This window comes from Drosophila elegans, unplaced genomic scaffold (genome assembly GCF_018152505.1).
Source record: "Drosophila elegans isolate 14027-0461.03 unplaced genomic scaffold, ASM1815250v1 contig_814, whole genome shotgun sequence".
NCBI lineage: Eukaryota > Metazoa > Arthropoda > Insecta > Diptera > Drosophilidae > Drosophila > Drosophila elegans.
The window spans coordinates 13,386,228-13,407,849 of NW_024546167.1; the positions used below are offsets into that span (position 1 = coordinate 13,386,228).

Here is a 21,622-nt window from a genome sequence, read left to right on the forward strand (position 1 = left end):
TTACACGAAAAGTTTTTCCCGGATTTTATTCATTTTCTATATTAAACAAATGTTTTTATAATAAAAAATAACAAATAATAAAAAGAATTGCTTTAAAGCTTTGTTTTAAATGCATTTTAAAATGTAATGACAAAATTCAAGAACCATTTCCATCGAGATCGTTTTTGTTAAAATTCATGACTCCTCAAGGCATCGTGAAATAGTCATTGTAGTTCTTATAATAGTTCTGAATATTATCAGGCGGTCCATAAATCTTGAAATCGCTGTTGATTAGGTCACTGATGAGGAAACTCAGGTTTGGGCATTGCTGGGCCAGATTTTCAGGGGCAAATGGCACAGGCCCTATAATTGTGATATGGATAAGTTTTAGCGATGGCAACCTGTTGAGTATTTTGGGCTCCAGATAGGAATCTCCCGTCTGATTGTTCACATGGAGCAGGGCGAGTGCCTTCAACTTATCTGCCGATTCCAAGAGCTTTGCTATCTGGTAATCGCGCACATCGCAGTGACGCATGTCCAAAAATAACAGCGATGGAACCACTTTATCCACGGCACTAAATATATCAAATGACCACTTGGCGTGGTCCAATTTTAGGGCTTTCATTCGGCGACTCTCGGCGGCTCCTTGGCATAGAGGGTTCAAGTATCGCAGGACATCTTCATCCTTGGTGGAGTAGCCCACGTTAATGTGCAGACTGTTCAGGTGGCGACCCAGTTTGATCATTAGATCCTCGTGGAATACTGGTGGTTGTCTCATGCTAAACTTGAGATCCCTAAATCGGTGCATTTGTCTTTCGATGGCTCCCTCAAAACATTGCAATTCATTGTAGAGCGGCAGTAACTCATCGAATTTTAGGTAACTAAATATTAGATCCAAGCAATCATCGTTCAGCTGCAGCAAGTCCATTTCGAACTAAAAAATAAATTAAAAAAAGAACAACCACGTTTAATAAGTAAACACAATGTATTAGGATTTATTTTTCAAAAACACAAGCCTTTAAGATCACGCTCAGTTGGCTTCTAAAGTAATTCTCATTTTGGCGATTGAGATAATGAATTCTCTTACAGGTTGAACTGGCTACAAAAATTAAAGAATGGAAAGATTTTTAGCATTGGGTTAGGTAAATAACATTAATTTATAAAATTCTTTAGCATCCACTGCTATTTATTTTAATCAGGCATTTAATCCTGTATCCAACTATATATCGCTTTACTTAGTCTAAAATTCCTGTTCTAGTTCTAGATATAACCATAGACCTAATTATAGGCTTGGCAAGATTTGTTTTCCTATATAAATTTCTCAATATTTCTGAGTATAAGTTGTAAGTTCTGAGTAATAGTTGTAATAGCTATATAGGCGTTAGCCCAGCCAGTGTTTCGGCAATGGAACTATCCCGGAACCGCCCGATCCTCAGAGCGTAGGATATGGCGTGCGCTACATAGCTCTGCTCATGGACGCCGTGGAAAAGGTAGGACATGGCACCATGTGCGTGAATGGTGACATCCGAACCGCCATGTAGATTTTCATCTGTATTTATTGCTGCCTGCTGGGTGTACTGCCAATCGGATGTATTGTCTTCCGTTGGATCTCTACGCTTTTGGGTGACAGGATCCACCTGAAATCCTTGATAGCTGGTGCCATAAGTCAGCGTGGTGTAGGGCGTCTGCTCTGTCTTTGATTTTCCCGCAAAACCCAAGATACTGGATCCCCTTTCCGGGTGGCCATTGATGGTCAGACTGTGCGAATGATCGGCGGTGACAATAACCAGGGTTTCGTCCAAACGATCTGTGGATTTGAGGAAGGAAAGAGTGGACTCCACGGCCGCATTAAGCTGGAGAACCTCGTGAAGTGCCTTGCGTGCATGTCCCCGATGATGGGCTTGATCGATTAGGCCAGCTTCCACCACGAGTAGGAATCCCTTATCACTGTTACCCAAAACCTCCAGCGCTTTAAGGGTCATATTGGATAGCGAAGGCATGCCGGATTCACTGCGATCCCGTTCATGATCGTACATAAGGTGTCCATTGGCGAAAATGCCCAGCAGATAGTCAGTGTCCTGACCATTGAGATTCCATAGCTCACGATTATTTTGTACGACGGCATGTGAGACACCCTCATCCTCCTTCTTGCGCCTCCAATCTTGGATGAGATCTCGTCCGTCCGCCGATTTGCTAGCCCAAGTGTCCAAGGGATCGGCGGGTGAGTCGGTGACATTGGACACCAGCATCTGACGACCACCGCCCATGATAACGTTGATTTTCTGACCCGTAGGCTGTTCGATCAGCTGACGCGCTATATCCATACAGCCCTGATCCCGGTCCTCAGCTTTCATTCCGGTCTCACACTCCCACCGACGATCCGGCACATGGGCATAGAGGGCAGCCGGAGTGGCGTGAGTTACCCGGGTGGTGGTCACGAATCCCGTTCGCATGCCGTCCACCTGGGCCCACTTGAGGATCGTCTGGACATGATGGTCCTCCTGCAAGGAGGCGGCACAGTTTCCCAGCGGCACATTCGCGTCCACGCCGCCCGTTTCGTAGTTGACCTTGACGCCGCCAAAAAGGGCCGTAGCCGTGGAGAAGGAGTCCGGAACTTGCTTGTCGGCACAATAGGTCTTCAGCAGTCCCATGTCCGGGAAGCGCTCCCAACTGAGGAGTCCCTCCTCCTTGAATCCGTATATCCGAGCTGCTGTCACCGTGTTCGGTCCCATGCCATCGCCCACGAAGAGTATCACGTTCTTGGCTCGTCGACGATTGAATTCCCGGGTAACGGCCTTCTTTAGCTCGCCTATTCCTTGGTCGTACCACTCCTGCTGTTCCCTGGGCAGATTAACGGGCCAATAGGTCACCTCATCCATGTCGCCCACATCGCCGGCCATTCCGTAGTGCACCACAAAGCCAATGCACATAGCTGTCATCAAGAGGGCCGAGAAAACCACGGATATGATAAAGAGTCGGGATCTGAACCACTTGGTTTGCTGCGAGGGACTATTTGCGCTGTGAGCCGACTCGTCGGCTCCTTGAAAGCTTCCAGTTTCCACACCATCCTTGGATCTGGGCTCCTCCAAACTATTCAGCTGCACCTCCATCATGTCCACATCGCTCAGCTTGCGAAACTTTGTGCTTTTTATCGGCGCTTCACTTCGCTTTTCCATTTCGCAATCACGTCTAGATCGGCCTAATCTTTACACAGACTGAAAATGCGAGATATATGGGCAGATTGTTAACTAATCATTGTTTACCACAGATAATAGGCAATTTATAGACAGAAAGACGTAACTTGTATTGATGTTGGGTATTTATCTGTTGGGTTTAAATAATGGCTACCCGTTAGCTACAAAAGTTTTGCTTCTTACTACAATTGTTTGTAATGGCTAAAACAAATATGAAATTGTGTTGATAAAAACAAGGTAAATATAAATTTAAACGTATTATTTGCAAGATTTTTCAGATAAAACAAATTTAATAACCAATAATCGTATTCACATCACATGTAATTTCATTTCACTAAACACAATCGATTTTTGTTACTAATTGACTTAGTACCGACCTAAACAAAGTAACTATAAGAAAATTTAATGATTTACCAACCTAGTCTATTTTTAAAGTGATCTAGTTTTATCAACGTTTAAATTATGAGTATTTTATTTAAATTTACCAACTGGATTCTTTTTTCAGTATTTCCGACCGTTAGGTCCAACGATACCGATACCATCTATCGATAGGCAAACAGCTGTTTTGGCTCTCTGGCGTTGCCCAAGTGTGGGTGTGTGCGTGTTTCCGTGTACGTGTACGTGCTCCAATGTTTTTTTTTGTATTGTTTATTACCGCCGTCGCCGCTCCAAAATTAAAGTGATTCATTTATAAAACTCGTCTCCGACTCGCGGCGAAATCCACCGATACTCGCCATTCGACCGCTGGCAAAAGCTTCAAATTTAGTCTCGATTGAAACTCCACGCTTTTCGAGTCGCGGGCGAAAAAAGTGTTTGCGTGGATTTGTGCTCTTCGTTTTCAATCAGCATCAATTAAAAACGCGTGTGGCTGTGCCAAATATATCCAATAAACTAAGCATTCCAATTGGAGAGAAGCGGAAAATACATACACCAACACAACAGCAGAGCGAAACAAAAACAACGTCATGGATGATTTGGGTGAGTGCCACTTTTCCCCAGCGAAAAGAAAATACTTCCTTAACTGCGAGAATTCCGCAACATAAAAAGTGTGACGTAGGCAAAAGCCACAAAGATAGTGCTCCGACTCCGACTTCAAGGTCAGTCGTTAATTTGAGTTAATTGGAGTTAATTATGTTGATGCGGGGGACTCTGACATTGGCCGCTAGGTGGCGACACCGAAAGTCGGAAATCTCACGGATGAATAATTATCTTAGTACAGTGAAGATTGGTTAAGATAAGCTTTGGAAATTTGAAGTATTACTAATGGACAATGTTTGCTTAGAGTTTAATTTACAAAATGGGAGCGATAACTGACTCATTATTCACCTCTGTTTCTGGAATTGAAATGAATCAACTTCCTGTTCCTTAAAAAGAATACTACTAATTTACTTTTTAATGGTTTATTTAAGAAATATTCTTAAGAATTAACAAAAACAAACCACAATTCTTGGTAAATATTTTAATTTTAATAACTTTGATTTTAAAACGGTTGTTTCTTAGAATGACAAATATTTACTGTATTTCGAAATGCTTATCATTAGCATACAAGCATTAATCACGATTAAAAATGGTTGTGTTACGTGAGGTTTAATTCTGGATGAGTGCACGTCTTATCGCTAACCCGTACATATGAACATATGTACATATACAAGAATGAATTTAGCAATTTGGCCAGTGCCTTACACACACTACAGCACGCTGAGTTTAACCTGATTTGCATTCCTTGCACTTTTATGATTTATCCAAATTCCTGGAAATCGAACATAAAAACATCAAGGCCCGCACTTCCAGCGTGAGATCATTCACGATTTCCTACTGGGAAGAGGGTGTGGTTGATTTTAGCTCCAAGTTCGAAACCCTTGGACTTTTAGTGAATGATCTGAGAGAGCGAGCTGATTTGCCCGGCAGCTTTATTTGTTTTCTTCCACTGCCACAAAGCGCTCTTTTAGTCACCATCAGCGAAATAAAAGTGTATCTGTCCCCTTACTTTATTTTCTTTATGACACAATTCTTCGCTGTTTACAGTCTCTCTGCTTGTTCTTCTGAATGTGTTTTGATAAAGCCACAAAAAAAGAAGATCCAGCTCATGGAATTGCAGTCAACTCTCCAAGTGGATATGTGTGTAATCTTATTATTTCTGCTCAGACATTCTTGAGAAATGAGTAAAGTAAAGGCCAGGTCAAAAACACTCTCTAAAAATTCCAGCTGACTGACACTCCACCTACGCACAGTGGTCTGCTGTCCACCAATAATTCGAAATAAAATTATAAGTATGTCCAACCACAGAAAATGTCAAATTAAACCTTAGACAAAAAACAGTAATTGTGTTTTAACAATTACTTTAACCGGTAGCCAATCTTTTGCTAATATACCAAAGGATCAAAGGTATTACTAAAAGTCAATACATTTTCTCTATTAAATGGTTTCACCATTTCTTTGCTTTGCTCAAATCGAAATATTCCCATTTCAACTTATAGCTTAAAAAGTTCCACTGTGATTGTCAATGAGCTCGCCCAGGAAGTTGGGACTTCAACTTCAGCTTCATCTTCATCTTGATCTTCTTTACCGGCTTCAATTGCATCAATTTTGCTTTACAGCCATTAGTGAGTGCGGGCCCACTTCATCGCCCACTCGACACGCGATGTCTTCCGTTCGTGTTGCGTGTGCACACTGTAACTGCAGTGACGAGATGATCTGTCGAGATCAGTTTTGTCTGGACCTTGAGGGTCTTTGGAAATATTATTTGAAAATATTTAAAGCTGCTAGTGATGCTTCCCCTCTTGACATTGCAAATAAAAAGGAAAGCAATAACGATTTTTCGCATTGTTTGCTAATCAAAAAGTTTTGTTTATGTTTTATCTACATTCATAGACACACAATTTTTTAGTTTGCCATCAAAATGAATTAATGCTAGCCTTTGTTTACTATGATGATTTCGAAATAAAAACACAAAACGTATTGATTTTACTTGTTTTTACTCACGTTTCTTATTTATTTTCACCAAGGAAAAGGTCGTTTTTATTGGCAACTGGCCCACTGTTCACACACCCAAAGGAAAGCTCTAAACTGGCGACAATATTTTTGTCCGCTCTGGTTTCCTTTTCCTTATGCCTCCCACTTGCGGTCGAGATGCTCCGCCGCAGGCCGCAAAGCCAAATGAAAAGTCACTCCAAAAGCAAATGAAATGCGACTTTATAGCGAACACGCTGCTAATGCTCTTCCTCTCTCACTCTCTCTCTCTCTCACATGCTCATTTGACACTCAAAAAAAAAAAAAAAAAAAAACTGGACCAAAAAAGGGATTGTTTCCATAATAAGTTTACAATGCACTTAGAAAAATATCTCTTAAAGATATTTACATGTATTTATTGTAGTGAAAAGAACTTTGCACACAAAATTAACAAAGTTGTTTGCAATAATGATATTTGTTTTCTATGTTATTTGAATAATTATAATATTTCCCATATAGAAGTTTTCCAATTTGATTAGGTTATCTAAAAATTAATCCAATATGTTTGTAAAAATCTCAAGGAGATATTTTTCTGAGTGCAGTTTGTTTACCAGTTCACAAACACTGGCGCTCTCGCGTTCTCCGCTCTTTACGAGCGACTAGGAGAGCCGTAGAGCCCATCATCTATTGGAGCCCGAGCATTGGGTCCCCTTTGGATTTCAGTCGATTTCGACGCTTTTACTGAGACGCGAGCGCAGCGCGTGTGTTTTCCGAGGTCTCTCGGTCTTTTGGTCTCCCAACGTTCTCCTTCGCTAGTGAAATTATAAACAAAATATGTGACAACACACAGTGCCAAAGTGCAGGCAAAAGTGCACAGATAACACGGGGGAAAATACAATAAACAAAGCAAAACCAAAACAAAAGGCAATCAATCAAGTGCTCAACGGAGAACTGAAGCGGGAAAAAGTTGATGAAAAATCAGTGGAACTGTGTTAGTGATATTGTGGCAGGTTGGAGCGTGGGAAATTGTTTACTTCGAGTGTAAGAAAAATCCACGGCAAAAAAGTTGACAAACATCAGAGATAGCTAAGAACTGAGATAAACGATAAAGCAGTAATGCCAGTAGCAGCTAGATAAATATGAAATAGAGAATTTGCCAAGATTAATGGATCCGTGTCACTCGCCTTAAGATTTCACTAATTCTTGGCAAATCTTTTCGGCAAGTTGTTCGAAAAACATTTCAATTTCATTAGCATTCCCACTAATTATGGAACTAATTATCAACGGACAAGACATTCAAATAGATGACTTATTTGCCCCGATCTGGCAGAGTATAGAATTTTGGTTAGCCCCATTAATTTTCGCCTTGGGGCTGCCAAACGGATTAAAATCGTGGGCGTTGAGTTGGAAATAAGTTTTTTACTTTTTTTCTGGAGGAAAATGCTCGAAGTATCCAAAATTATAACAACAAACAACAAAAGCAATTAAATTGTGCCCACTTAATCTATTAAAATTATGACATTTTCCACATATTTCCATCGTTCGAAGCCAAGTGCATTTATGGGGGGCCCACTTCCTTCCCCTTCCACGTAAAAGTATCTCGAGTTACGACAGCAAATGGAAATGCTGGAAAATGATGTAAACTCGGCTGACATAGTGCTCACAAATATACATTTTGTTGCGAGTTCTGCACTTATGAGAATCGCTTTCGTTTTCGTTTTTTCCCCCCAATATCTTTTTATCTCTCAGATACGGTCAGTGGCTGCCATTTGTTTACGACCAGACAGCTGCTGTCTTTGTCCCTCGCGATGCGTGCTGAAACCGCAAATATATCTACCGATCACTGATCTCTGGAGTATTTCCCGCCTTTTCCCCTTCCCTTTTCAGTTCTGTTTGGCAAACTTTAAGCCCGTTTTTAGACCCCATCTACTTAGCACCTCTAGATTCTCCCTCACCTTTGTCGTAGTGCAATGAGTTCATCGCTCGGTTTAAGTTTGGATTTCGATTGTTCAGCAAGTCCCTCTACAGTTTGCTCCCTGTTTCTAGCATACTCAACAAGCTGATTCTTATCGCCTAGTCATAAAATTTCAATTAGAGTGTGTTCTTTCGATTGCTCCTCCGATCTTTGATAGAATTTCGAAATCGTTTATTGTTGTCAGAGAATTGTTGGGTAATAAAGTTTCAAATACATTGAGATTTTTAATAAAGCCTTTAAAAGCCTTAAAGCAAGGCTTTTACTCCAATAAAATGTAAAACAAATCCATTGAGAAGTACTATATACAAGTTCAAAATAGTTTGCCTTCAAAAAATTCTTATTGCTTTCATCAAATCAATATAGGCATTCAAGCTTTAATTAAACTAATCAAACGATTCCCATTTTTAATACTAGAAAAGGCTTTAATCTACTCAAACATAATTTGATCATTGTGTGTAGGCCACTTCCCAATAAACCCTTTATCTTATCATGACCGCAAATACCCCAGAAGTCAGTGGGCGATACACCGTCATTTTTTCCCGCCCTCTTACAGTGGGTGAATGTGAAAAATACATTTTACAGCGGCATAAATTGCCCAAGTTTATTGAAAGACCTGGCCAAAAGGCCACTAACCGGAGGAGAGATCGCCCATTGGGATCAATATCACCCACATGAATTTTCGCTGGGCTTGGTTGCCTTTCGATTGCTCTTTTTTTCTGGCCACGCATTGCGTTTTCACCTTAGCACCTTCAGCAAGGTCAACACTCGCATTCACACACATTTTATCTACTTACTAATAAAATATTTATATTGAGATCGTGGCGATCGGCCGACGGTAGATCGCTTGGAATTTCCTGCGAAAGAAACAAAATCGTGCCTTTGACTTTTAAATATAGATGGAAGACGGAGCCGAAAACAATTGCCCACAATTTTTGGCCCGACGTCATCCTAAATAGACTGAGTAATGCCTCAGGTGTGGAGGGAAATAGATTTTCTTTAACGAAGACCTGGAACGAAAGTGAGATTTTCACTGGCTTCACAGTTTTCCTTCTTGTTTTGTTGACTTTTCTTTTGGCAACGCTCTGCGGAAATCTCTCGCAGTATTTTCAATTAATTTCCCCCATTTTCCTAGTTCAGATTTCCCTTCATTAGACGACGAAACGTCCGTCGCCTTTGATTTGCTAGAAATGCTTTTTCCCCTTTTTATTTTTTTTCTTTTTTTTTGGGTATTTTTAGTCATGGCGATCATGGTGTTGACGTAATTTGGCAACCTTGATACCCCGTTCCCTCCCCTGTTTTAGTATTTTGGGCCGGTTCGCATTGTTTTTAGTTTGGGTAATTTATGTTTATTATTTTTTACCTTTTTCCAATGTGTCGTTATTTGTTTGAAACAAATGTAAAATATGGCCTGCATGTTCATTTTGGTATTTTTATGATTCCATAAATCTGTCTTTATAGATCGTTTGGCTCAACTAAATCTACAGACCATCGTAAATTTTGTTACTTGCATAGATCATCTATTGAGATCCACCCACTCACTTTGGATTAGGGAGTCTGAGTAAATGATATTTTGGATATTTTGTTTTTGCCGGTCTTTGGTGGTTGCCTCAGATCTAATTTATCGATCTTGTCGATGATTTTTGATCTTTATATCACATTGATTGAAACATCGTTTTGGTGATCACTCTTTTTCTTTGGTGTTTTTGTAGCGTCCAGTAAAACACCCTATCACAAACACATTTTAAAATTTGAGGTTGATGAATTTTGTTTATTTTTCTAGCATATATCTATTAATATTCTTCAAGAAAATTGCATCATTATCCGAAGATTACCGATCTGTCACTCTTCACCATATCCCTTTAATCTTCTAATGCGGTATTTTGTCAGTCTCAGTCAATTAATAGCGAATTTCGAATGCACAAAGCACTCCCCAGACAACAATTTCCATCATCAAATCACTTGGACTTCCACTGGGGGCAGGGAACTAGTTTTTTTTTTCGTTGGTGGACTGGGGTAAAGCTCTGATAGACGGGCAAAGACAACGACAACATCGACAACGACAACTACAACATCCACTCTGACAGGCTAACTCAACGCAAACAAAAACGACAAATCCGTCGTCGAGCCCCGAAAGACCAAAAATAAAAATGCGCTTATAAATAATTCAAATGAATCCGATTTTTGCCGGTCGCAGTGCAACAACATCAGAAAAACCTGAAAATTTTGAGAATAAAAAATGTCACTAAACAGTTCCTTGATTAATCATTAAAGTTTCAATTAAATCAGTGAACAATCAAAAAGTGAATCTCGTTCGAAACCATGGATAGAACAATGTACGGCAAAATCGATCCGGGAGCTCGTCAACCTTATCGAACAGCTCGTAGCAAGGGCATTCTACCAGGCTGTAAGTACTCCAAATGGAAATATTGGAAAAATACAATGAAATGTTTCTGCAAGATCGACTCTTGAAAATGAAAATATAAATAAATTAAATAAATAAATCAAAATGATCCTTATATCAAGGGACTCTAAGTCTAAGATTATGTGTTTTAATTTAAGTAAAATAAAAAGAAGCCTTTTGTGTGGGTACCACTAAAATTAAATAAATTTGTTAAATTCTGATTTAAAAAATTATTTAATTTGGTTTAACTTCATATTAAATAAGAAATGAACTCATTTTCATTTAGGGAATTCCGACCTTCATTTTTTCTACTTTAATTGACAAATAAAACTAAGAGAATTTTGGCAGGAGAGGTCGTTCATTTGAAAGGAACTTGTTGATAGCCAGAGCTCCACGCACCGATCGTCGCCATTGCTGTTGTCCGGCTGTCCGGCAGACCAATTAAGAAAAGGAGCCTCTAGACCAGTGGCCTCCGATGCGTATACGCCCCGAACACCAAGGTCATTGATGGATAGCCAGTAGCTGTAGGCTGGGTGTAGGTGAGGGGTGAGGTGCTCTAGCTCCTCTCTGCTTTCCAAGTTCACCAGGAATCCACCCCTTTGACGGCAGCGATTTGTGGCCTCAAACCAGTTCGATTTGGCCAACGAAATGTAGTAATGCTTTCCATTGACCTCTATAATGTCTAATAAAATATTTGTTTATAATTTTGTTGTAGCTATAATTACAAAACTTACTTTGATTACCTACGGGAGAGGCCTTTAAAAAAAGGACATTCCATAAAATCATACAAGGCAGAAGCACTCTTAACATCTTTCTACAAGTTTCAATTAGCAACTGACAAATAAAACGGGAATTGCTTGAGGCTCACAGATAATAAATACTGATAATGTTTTTTTAAGATATGACTACCATTCTTAATAGCACTAGTTTACAAATTTAACTTGACAAAATCAGAGAACAAACATTTAATTTTCCGGTGACTCCCTGATTCGATAAAAAATAAAATAGGCATGAAAACACATGAAAAACATTAATTACAATTAAAAAAAATGTTACCATACAAAAAATGTTAAGTGTCATTTTCAAAATTATATTTTAATTACTCACTATTTGAAGTTTTGGTAAAGTATTTACTGTAGGAAAAACCCCGTTAAAAACGGACAAAAAGGAAATGAAACTGAACCAAATTCTTCAACATTTTGCTGTCAACTAACTAAATTGGAAATGTCAAAGATCTACTTAAACCTTTTCCTTATCAGTGCTTGTGAAAATGTATTTGTTTTACAATTTACACCTTAAGTGTCGTAAAAAAATAAAAGCAAACGGCTTCAGTTAAAAAGATAACAAATTATCAGCTTAATAAACTGTGCGAATTGGAAGAAAATTTTAATTATCAATTTTAACTTGAGCTATTCCTTGGTAGCCTTTTTTTACAGTGAGTGGAATAGACATGACATAGACATGTAAACCTCTACTTCCAAACAAGAATAGATATAGTTTCTTGAGCTGGAGCCTCACAAACATACTTAAACAAGCTGTTATTATCATTATTGCAGGGACGATCGTTAAGTTGGATGTCCTTAGAGTATCCGTATATGTAGCCCAGGTGAATGCAATGTTCCCTTCCGCCGGCATTGTCGGGTTGGTCGGGGGCCCACCGCTTTATGGTTATGGGCTGAGCATTGGAGAACCAATTGTGGGTGCCAGTTTTTCCCAAGTCATTGCCCGATGTCCAGTGCTCCGTGCGTTCTCCCTTGCTTTTTAGGTACGCAGCCACGGCATCAAACTCCTCGTTCGTTTCGAATGTCACCAGTTCGGATCCCAACTTGCGGCAGTTCTCATAGCCTGTATACCAATTCACCTTGTCCTGTCCAAAGTAGTAGTAGCTATCGTTGATCTTGGTGAAGGGACTCGAGTTGATAGACACATTGTTTGGGTTCCCTTAATGTATTGTGAAATGCAGTATTAAATATATATTATAATGCGCAAAATGCTAACCGATTCTAATTTGGTCACTTACCTGGAGTCACAATAGTGGTATATTTTACGTTGGCCCATCCAAGACTCAAATAAGCCAGGAACAAAATAAGTTCTACGATTTTCTTCAGCATTTTGTTGCAAACTGTTTTGTTTGGGAATACTTTGTGCTTATTTATACGTTCCCTGTTATCTAAGCTGGTAATAATTGAATGTACAGCTTAATTGAAATGCTAAAATTAGAAGATCCATGTCATGGACTTTAATTTGATGCTATTTTTTGTTTTTGGTTCGACACCACTGATAAAGTCCTCTCTTTTTTTGTGTTTTTATTTTTTCAACAAAATTTTATTTTTTTTTATAATATACAAAAATGCATTCTTTTTTACGTATTTTTTAAGTACATTTAAAAATATTCTGAAAAGAATACTTCATATATTTACTTCCACACCACAATGGATATGGTTTCCAACATTGGAGCCTCGCAAATATATTTGAACAAACTGTTGCCATCCTGGGAGCAGGGACGATCGTTCAGTTCGAACTTCTTGGAGTCACCGTATATGTATCCCAGGTGGATGCAGTGCTCTCTCTGACCGGCATTATCGGGCTGATTGACGGCCCACCTGAGAGTACTCATTCGCTGGCCACTGGTAAACCATTTGTGTTGTCCAGTTTGGGCCAGGTCATTGCCAGATGTCCAATAGTTCTCCCGCGATTCGTTTGCCATTAAATAAGCGGCAACGACATCGAACTCCTGGTCTGTTTCAAACGTCACCAGTTCGGAATCCAATTCACGGCATTTTTCGTAGGCTGCGTACCAGTTGAGGGACTCCCTTCCAAAGAAGTAATATCTATCGTAGATTTTTACAAAGGGTTCCGCCTTGAGAACAGCACCAACGGCATTGCCTGCCAAAACAAATAAAATCTTAAATCAAATAATTTTAACTTTCTGATTTTCTAACTTATATTTATTTACCTTCGTTTACTTGTATGGTGAACTTTTCGCGAGTCCAACCAATTTTTGCAATCGTCAGCAATATAAGAACTAAAACCGTACACCTTAACATTTCGGTGTTCACTGAATGACGATCACAGACTCAAAGGTTTTATAGTGAGTGAAGCCCACTGGAATATTGATTAACATTGCTAATTTTTGAGGGGTATATTTAATTCTGCTTCTACCTATTTTCGTTTGGCCTTGTGCTTCATGTTTAAATTAAAGGGGTATGTCAATGCCAAGGTTTTCGGTCCTTAAAAATAAGTAAAAAAATAAGTAAATAAATATTTTGCAATAATTAACACAAAATTAACAATAATTCTAAGCAAAATGCATTTTATTTAAATAAAAAAAATATTTTGATTGAATGCAACAACAATTTTGTCTGCGTATAGACTTTTGTAATTAGTTCATCTTTAAGAGTGTAGTATACTTTTAGGAAATGCTTACAAAGAACAAGTTTCTTAGGAGTAGCTGTCTTTTCGGCAGTGACTTTAAAATCTGCTTGAACTCCGAAAATTGTACATTGAATTACAAAAGACTATTTCAAACCTTTAGGCATCATAGGAAATCATCATTAAAGTAAATGTAAACAAATTGCACCACAAACACAGCAGATGATGCAATCACAAAAATAGTGTATACAAATGCATAGCAAGTTAAGTTTTTTCCCTTTTTTAAAACATGCTTGCTCTAAGCATTTTTACTATCTATTTGTCAATACACTCAGAAAAAATGTTTGTTATTAAGTGTAAATTAACATGACAAAATTGACATAGTTAAAATTTGTATCATAAAATAAATGAATTATGATTAATTTGTATAAATTATATAGCACAAGATTTCAAAATTCCAATTATTTATATAGTGATAATGCATACTATCAAGAGAAAATTCCTCGACGTATTTTGAAGTGTATTTGCCCAGCATGTTTGCTTACATCTGCTGGGAGTAATGTTAATTGCAAACAGACTATAACACCTTTGATTGCACTCGCATCATAGTCTCCAGTTGTCAGCAAACGATTTGAATATTACCCGTTCAGTTTGCATTTCGACGTTGTGCGGTCTTCATCGGATTTTGTTTAATAAGTGATCGGAGAGCAAACAGTCAGTAAAATTGACATGAAAATCGGTAAGCTTCAGACAGTCGAGTCTTGCGATGTGGGATTCGCTTTACAATCTATAGACTGGTAGTCGCTGACCTTACTACGCGTTTCATTCATTAGATCATTAGATCATTGTTCCCATTGAGACACCAGCCGATCCAAGTATCGTTGGTGGGCGTCAGTGGTTTCCAATCGAATGTGTGTTCTATTTATTACCAGACACGACACTTTGGCAACAAACACTGGGCTATATCCAAGTGGATTAGTGAATAACGTGCGTTTCATAGTGATAAGATTAGGAAACATTTCAAAAACCTAAAGAAATTTAGAGTTTGTGTTAAACGAATGGATGAGTAGTGTTAAATCAGATTTAAATCATAAACATCTACTTTTGACCTACAGTTGTGTCTGGTAGCTTTAATAGTGGATATATACACCTGTTTTGGTTGGCATTACGCAAGATATTCTAATTGCCGAGGTGATCACCTCAGGGCATCAGATATTCGTTTGATTGATTACATTGGCGGTTGATCTCATAAAGTGGGCTTTACAGATAGTGAGGAAGTTGGGTTGGACCAACTATAAAAAGATATACAACATTGATGAAAGCATATCGATAAAGCAGAACCCGTTTTTATAGCTATGAATTGCCACAGGTCGGGGCCATCTGTTTATTATTATTATTTTTTTCTGATAGATAATCTCTTATATTGTTGAATTCCTATGGTGGAAGAACTCAAATTGTTCACCTTTTAAACCAAAAAATCAATTGAGCAAAATCATCACCACCAAAGCGACACAAAACAAAAAGAATAAAACAAAACACTTAGTTCTGAACAAAAGTCATAACAATTTGTGGCTATATGTTGCTGTTGTTGCTGTAATACTAATTTTAGTTTTTATTTCAAAGTCAAGTGATTCATTCATTCAGCAAACAAAAAGGCAACACTCTCGGGAATTGAGTGGAAAGGGGATTGCGAAAGGCGGACGCCAGGTGGCGCCACCAGCTATGTGACACTCGCCCACGCAACAACAAATGGACATAATTACTCAACACCTATACTCAGAAAAATATTTGTATAAATTCTAAGAAAATTAACCCTACGCGTTTGACCAGTATATTTTCCTGTTTTAAAGGTGTCATTATAAAACTAAAAATTATACAGAATTAAATCTTTAGATTATATTTTTTTTAACTACAAAAGCGTATCTGGGCTAAAAACAAAAAAAAACTCTTTTTTAGTACGTTAGTCCTATAGCAAAGGAATAAAATTTTCATTTCATCTGAGTGCATTGCTCTGCTGTTTGTAGCTCCAACTGTAAATGTTTTGCAACCGAGCGCATGAGTTGCACTCAATTTCGATTTCAAATTCGAGTGAGTGGCTATGCTGTGAGTTGAGTGAGCTGGGCGGTTGAGTGCGCGCAGCTTCGACGGCATTTGTTGTCGAGCGTCTTGTTCAGTTGCTTTTAAGATTTTGCCGAGCGAAAATAATTTTTGTGCTGTGCTGCTGCTGCTGCTGCTGCCGCCTCGAATGTGAGAAATCTTTGCGCGGGTGTGTGCGTGTGTGCGGGAATTTAATTAAGGCAGCCGCAATCGATCAGCAATATCAACAATAAAAGCCGCAAACAAGCCGCCAAAATGAAAATCGAAAGTGCTCCCGAAGCGATCCAAACAAAGCCAAAAACAAGATTAATATGTAACAATGTCAACAACAACACAGAGAGTGCAAAGTGGAGAGCAAAAATAAAAACAATTCGCGAGTGACTCTCACCCACGCTCTTTCCATCTCACCTCCCGTTCGCTCCTTCGTTGCATTCAGTTGTCATTGCAAAATTTCAACAGCTGTCATGTGCAGTTGCCTCTCTCTCCCTCCCTCTCACTCCTACACCCACTTTACCAGTTAACTGAAAACCGAGTTTTGAGTGTAACTCCGCCTTGAAAAAAAAAAAAAACAGTCAGCTGCCGGATATTTTAATTGATTTTAATTGCATTTTAATCAAGCCACATGCTTCTGCCAATTGCATTCTACGAAACTAATGTTTGAAATGTCTTTTTAATGAAATGTCCCCTCTGGCAGCAATAAAGTTGGTTATTGAACATATTTTCACACACAGAGAGAAATTCAGAGCCCTCACGATACACTTAAACATGGAAAAAATAAGGGTGTTCCATAGCGATTGATCTAAAAACACATTTATTGTACACAGGAAAAATACTTAATATTATTTCTTGATAAACATTAAGATTTTCGTTAAAGAAATCATAATATAAAGTTTTGATATATTTTTATCCGTACTTAAATGAAGGTAGCAAACCATATTTGTATATAAGTTTGAGACTTAGCTATTTGTTGTTTTTGCTATTTTGCTTGTCGTATGATATAAATCTTATGATAAGATCTAAAATAAACATTTTTATATTCGTTTCAACCAACTGCTATCATAACAAACTAAATACTTTTTAAAACAGTTGTTTCACATTTGTTTGTATGTGCATGAGATTTAAAGATTTTATTTCCGTTTTGGCATCATAAATTTAAAAATCCCGTTCATCTTTTTTGTCGGCTCTTCTTTAGACGTTGACCCAGTGAAGCGTGACGTTCTGATAACCCTGCCCTGTCCTATTTATAGATGATCCCCCTTCGCCCGTCTTTCCCCAACCGGAGAATTCATGGAAATGGGAGTACAGACCCCACATATGGTGGTTCGAATGATTTTCTCGTCAGTCAACCACATGTTCGATCTCTTAGTTTGGGACTATTTTTAAAAATATTGCGAAATAATTTGGCTTATTTTGTAGCCCAATAATGCAGAATGTTTTCGAATATAAAATCGAGCATCGTTCCTCCTATGCCTTTTTGATGATCTTTATACGTTCTTGTTATGAATCCGCTTGCCAAAACGTATGAATCGCGTCACACCTTATTTTCCTTTATATAACTCAATGTGAGTGCTATATTTGTGTTTCCACTCGATGTTCTAGACTTTTGGCATTGGCCCAGTTACAGGTGTGCCTTTTTCTTACACTTCCCCCAGACTTTTGAACTTTCGGTTGAAATGTTCAAATGTTGTTTGATTTATTTTCTGGCCTTATAGCTTAATCGCATGCTGTCATGTCTTCCTGCTGTTTTAGTGATTATTGTTGTTGTGGGTGGGTCAAATAAATGGCGTTGAGTGCGATTATATGACAGCTGATGATACAAGACATCCAATAGATACTTTCGGCAAGCTCAAAGTAACTTTAAGCACACTCAATCTAATGTTTAATGCACGGGAAAAACAATTTATAAACAACATTACTTTTAAATTAAAATAAACATAGTCTGTGATCCTGAATATAAATATTTTTATAACAAAGTTATTTTGGTAACTTTAACTGTTTTAAACCAAATTATCACGTTTTATATTATTTATGTGAATTTTTAAATCATATATTTTCGTTTCCCTTTAATTTTATAAAAAGGCAATAACTAAATTTTTTTTCTCTGTGAAAACTCTTTTCAACATCTTGTCGACATTTTTTTCGCTTTATTCATACGCTATTGTTAAGTGAATAATATAACAATAAGATAATATATTTTTTGTTTCCCTGTAATTTCTTTTCTATGCTTTTTTAACCAATTAAAAATGTAGTTTATTTTTTAAATAATTCAATAGTCAAAACTTTTCTCTGTGAGAACTCTCTTCTAAAACTTTTCTACATATTTCTCGCTTTGTTCAGCGCTAATATCATGTTTATTTAGCCACTTCCCCCGTTCCATAAAGCTCTTAGCTGAATTAAAAGCAAAAAGAATGCAAACAACATTAATTTGATCAAATATGTTGACTATAAGAGGTACAAAGCACTAACACACTGGCAGATATTATGGCATCGTGTAGATGCTATATTTCTTGACTTGGTGCGATTTTTAGCCCGTTCGACAACTTCGTCCCACCTAAACTGAATCAAAAATTGTGTGTAGATGTTAGGTCCCCCGCTCACCCGCTATCATACCTATATATACCTACATTTCTATATAATCACCCTGTGTGTTTGGCTAGTTTTGGGCTGCAGTGTGGGTGTCTTTTTGGCCTGACTTTGTTTGGCCCCGAGTTGATTGAGTTTTCGGTGCTTTCATTTGGTCAGTTGGCAACTGAACTTTCGGTTTAACTGTTGTTGTTGCTTTGCCGGTACAAAAAAAAATATTTAACTAAACTACCGTTTATAGTGGTCCAGACAAATCGAAATTTTGCATAACGCAACGGCAACCGAGTGACAATCAAACGAAACATTTCGATACCATCGGTTCTGGCCAAATTTAGTGCGCGAAATGTCTTCAAAACTGATATCATCGTCGTTCCACAGTTCGCCCCTCAGCGATTGCTTTAAAGTGGGCGAATTTGAGAGACGTTTGGGTAAGTTTGTTCAATGGGAGCAAGTGGTGCGTGGGCATTATAGGGTTAATAGTGTCTTTGAAGGCATTTGCCGAGGGCGGCTTCGGGTCAAGTTCAAGTGCGGCTGCAGGTGTATTTTTTTAAATAGTTATATTCATTTTTATGTTGTTTTCTTTTTTATTTAACTGGTGCTATATATATATATACAATTATAATTCACATACTCAGTAAACAGTATAACCCTTACGAAATTTTTTTCGTGCTATATTTAATTGCATTGATTCATTTGTGAATTCGTTTTTTGAACCAATATTTTTCTGTTGTGTAACTTTGATATTTTCTTCCGCCTTGGATAACAAATTTTACATCCAATTGAATACTAAGCTTCTCTTATCACTAAAAAAGAAACTTTCGTACCCTTCTCCAATATCAGTTACCCTAGACACAAACCAGAAACAAGACCTAAGAAGTAATTTTAGGTATTGTGCCATATCGCCCAGCACAAAAGAAAACAAACAAAGTGTTATCAGAAACTGTTGTTGTGTGATATGTGCCAGCAAGCGAAGGTAAATGGAAACGGAATGGGATCTCCGTTTAGTTAACAACGGACTATGCGTCAGAGGTGCAGTAACAGGTGCTTCAAGATTGGAATTTAAAGAGAAAATACCTGAGACAGACCGGAAGAAAAAGTGCTATGGCTAACTACGGGGATTACGACAATCTGGGTAGCAACGAAAATATACCACATAATTTAACAATAGCGTTGAAACAAAAGCTTATATTTGGAAATTGCTTATTTTAAGTGAACATATAGAAAGAACAAAACAATTACAACAGGTTGAGTTAACCAGATTTTACAATTAATTTACAATTACAATTACATTCTTAAATATAAGATATTTTTTGATGTTAAATAAGACTAATTTAAAACATTGTTCTAGAATTATAAAAATGCAATGTATGTCTTTTTTAACATGACGACTTGTTCAAGTTTTAATGTTGTTATTATCATTTTATTTTATAGATGCTCTTCTAGCTGATCTGCAAAACAGTGTGCCAGGTCAACCGCAACATCCTCAGCCGCAATATGGAACTGTCCAGCCCAAGCATCAACCTTTGCAGCATCAGCAACCACAGCAGTTTGTTGACAACACTCCAGGTTATGGAAGTCTCAGGGGCAAGGCCCAGCCTCAGGTGGTGAGTGGATATTGTTTTTAGTGTTTAACAATCAATGCTTACTAAATTGTATTTATTTGTTTAGTATCAAGAGCACTATAGCGTAGAGACGCGCTCGCCAACGGCAGGACAGGACTTCAATGGCTCCTCGACGATTCCAGGCTACGCCAACCAGGGATCCCTGCCCCGTCAAGCGGCACCGGGAAACACAGGACTCTCAGAACTGGACTCCTTGCTGCAGGATCTGCAGAATGCTCGCTACAATGGGGCGGATAAAAAGGGTGAGGGAAATGATAGTTTTATTAGAGAGAAAAATACGTGTACAATTTGTTTTATGGCTAGACGTCTTCATAACTCAAATATGGTTTATGTTTTACAAGTTTAACAGTAAATTGCAAAATAGTTCCGTTTTCTATTTTTTTTTATTAAATTCTCAGTTTACAATGTTTATTGAATGTCGAACTTGAGCGATTTACTACACATAAACAAAAACATTTCACAGTTAAATATCAAAAAGAGTCGTTTTCTATCTGTTAGTTTCCACAAAATGTTTACAGAATGCCTCGTACCTGGTAACTAATACCCAATAGCAACAGAATTCATCGTTTGTATTACTTTTCAAAATGTAAAATCGTAAAAACCGTATAAGCTGTTTATTGTTCTTCTAAGCATTACTGAATTGGAAATGCTTTGGTTACATGTAGCTAAACTCTTTCTATTTTACTTTCCGTATATTTATTTTATTTTCCCTGCTCTCCTCAGATGTCGATGTACCGGTGAACTACAGCACTCCAGTCTCGAAATACAATACGATTAATAGCTATGCCACCGTGGAGGAGCGTCCCACAATGGACAGCCTGCTGAATGAACTAGACAATGCTCACATCTATGCCGTGCCTAATGGGTGAGCACAAAATGAAATACACCTTCAGACTCAGGGATTAATTTTGAATCTTTATTTGTGTCTTTAAAAGATCTGCACACAAATCACCGACGCCGGGACGCCATGTCACCATCACTGTACGTGAAACGAAGACGGAGAAGCTATCGGGTCCCGATGGTCCAGGTATTTACCAGCTTACCCTAATATCTACTCGGCTTAATCTTTACTAATCTGTTTTGGTTTTTGAATTTGCAGTTGGCACGGTGGAAGAACAGATTGTGCACCAGAAAGATTCTTATACACCCAACCATGCTGTTCCGGGTCAACAGGTGCATCAGGCTTATACGTCGCAGGCCACCAAGGAACTGGATGACCTCATGGCGTCGCTTTCCGACTTTAAGGTAAGTTATTACTAATGTTGGGTTTCTCCAGCCATTGAGTTATTATAGTCAGAAATATAGTCGGAAGTTTTCCAAATGTCCAATTTCTGACATATAAACTTTATACACTTGGGTACTCATGTTATGATCAATGATTTGCTTTATAAAAAGGTTTAAAGATACGTTTAAAACGTAAATATGATAGTGCAAATAAAAAAGACTAAAA

The 21,622-nt window shown here is 38.1% G+C and overlaps 6 protein-coding genes across 15 annotated transcripts in view; 1 reads left to right on the plus strand and 5 right to left on the minus strand.

The window, feature by feature from the left end:
• Positions 1-6,244, minus strand: LOC108138777. Of its 2 annotated transcripts, none has more exons than XM_017261244.2 (2): positions 6,156-6,244; positions 1-913 (listed from the first exon to the last, which is right to left on the minus strand). In XM_017261244.2, exon 2 carries the CDS (start codon positions 905-907, stop codon positions 185-187), a length of 723 nt encoding a protein of 240 aa, XP_017116733.1. In that variant the 5' UTR covers positions 908-913; positions 6,156-6,244; the 3' UTR covers positions 1-184. The 2 variants fall into 2 exon arrangements, with proteins under 2 accessions (XP_017116733.1, XP_017116732.1); XM_017261243.2 differs by lacking the exon at positions 6,156-6,244 and adding an exon at positions 3,659-3,741.
• LOC108138775 (alkaline phosphatase) lies at positions 946-6,238 on the minus strand. Its single transcript, XM_017261234.2, has 2 exons — positions 6,156-6,238; positions 946-3,194 (listed from the first exon to the last, which is right to left on the minus strand). Exon 2 carries the CDS (start codon positions 3,153-3,155, stop codon positions 1,350-1,352), a length of 1,806 nt encoding a protein of 601 aa, XP_017116723.1. The 5' UTR covers positions 3,156-3,194; positions 6,156-6,238; the 3' UTR covers positions 946-1,349.
• LOC108138776 (leupaxin) overlaps positions 4,018-21,622 on the plus strand; it is a 26,394-nt gene continuing 8,789 nt past the window's right edge. Inside the window, exons 1-7 of one of the 7 annotated variants that reach the window (XM_017261237.2) lie at positions 7,075-7,163; positions 10,384-10,501; positions 19,982-20,154; positions 20,219-20,414; positions 20,896-21,037; positions 21,108-21,199; positions 21,272-21,417. In XM_017261237.2, coding sequence (XP_017116726.1) covers positions 10,417-10,501; positions 19,982-20,154; positions 20,219-20,414; positions 20,896-21,037; positions 21,108-21,199; positions 21,272-21,417 — 834 coding nt within the window. In that variant the 5' untranslated portion in view covers positions 7,075-7,163; positions 10,384-10,416. Of the gene's footprint in view, positions 4,152-7,074; positions 7,164-10,323; positions 10,502-14,584; positions 14,610-18,792; positions 18,979-19,594; positions 19,683-19,981; positions 20,155-20,218; positions 20,415-20,895; positions 21,038-21,107; positions 21,200-21,271; positions 21,418-21,622 lie in introns of those variants that run through there. The other 6 variants (XM_017261240.2, XM_017261236.2, XM_041710583.1 and 3 more) reach the window with 6 other exon arrangements.
• Positions 10,714-11,755, minus strand: LOC108138780 (C-type lectin 37Db). Of its 3 annotated transcripts, none has more exons than XM_017261251.2 (3): positions 11,606-11,755; positions 11,242-11,312; positions 10,714-11,180 (listed from the first exon to the last, which is right to left on the minus strand). In XM_017261251.2, the coding sequence occupies exons 2-3, from the start codon at positions 11,306-11,308 to the stop codon at positions 10,807-10,809; spliced, it is 441 nt and encodes a 146-aa protein (XP_017116740.1). In that variant the 5' UTR covers positions 11,309-11,312; positions 11,606-11,755; the 3' UTR covers positions 10,714-10,806. The 3 variants fall into 3 exon arrangements, with proteins under 3 accessions (XP_017116740.1, XP_017116739.1, XP_017116737.1); XM_017261250.2 differs by having other exon boundaries at positions 11,242-11,332; XM_017261248.2 differs by having other exon boundaries at positions 11,233-11,332.
• Positions 11,859-12,626, minus strand: LOC108138779 (C-type lectin 37Da). Its single transcript, XM_017261246.2, has 2 exons — positions 12,519-12,626; positions 11,859-12,439 (listed from the first exon to the last, which is right to left on the minus strand). The coding sequence occupies exons 1-2, from the start codon at positions 12,607-12,609 to the stop codon at positions 11,970-11,972; spliced, it is 561 nt and encodes a 186-aa protein (XP_017116735.1). The 5' UTR covers positions 12,610-12,626; the 3' UTR covers positions 11,859-11,969.
• LOC108138778 (C-type lectin 37Da) lies at positions 12,842-13,567 on the minus strand. Its single transcript, XM_017261245.2, has 2 exons — positions 13,455-13,567; positions 12,842-13,384 (listed from the first exon to the last, which is right to left on the minus strand). The coding sequence occupies exons 1-2, from the start codon at positions 13,543-13,545 to the stop codon at positions 12,915-12,917; spliced, it is 561 nt and encodes a 186-aa protein (XP_017116734.1). The 5' UTR covers positions 13,546-13,567; the 3' UTR covers positions 12,842-12,914.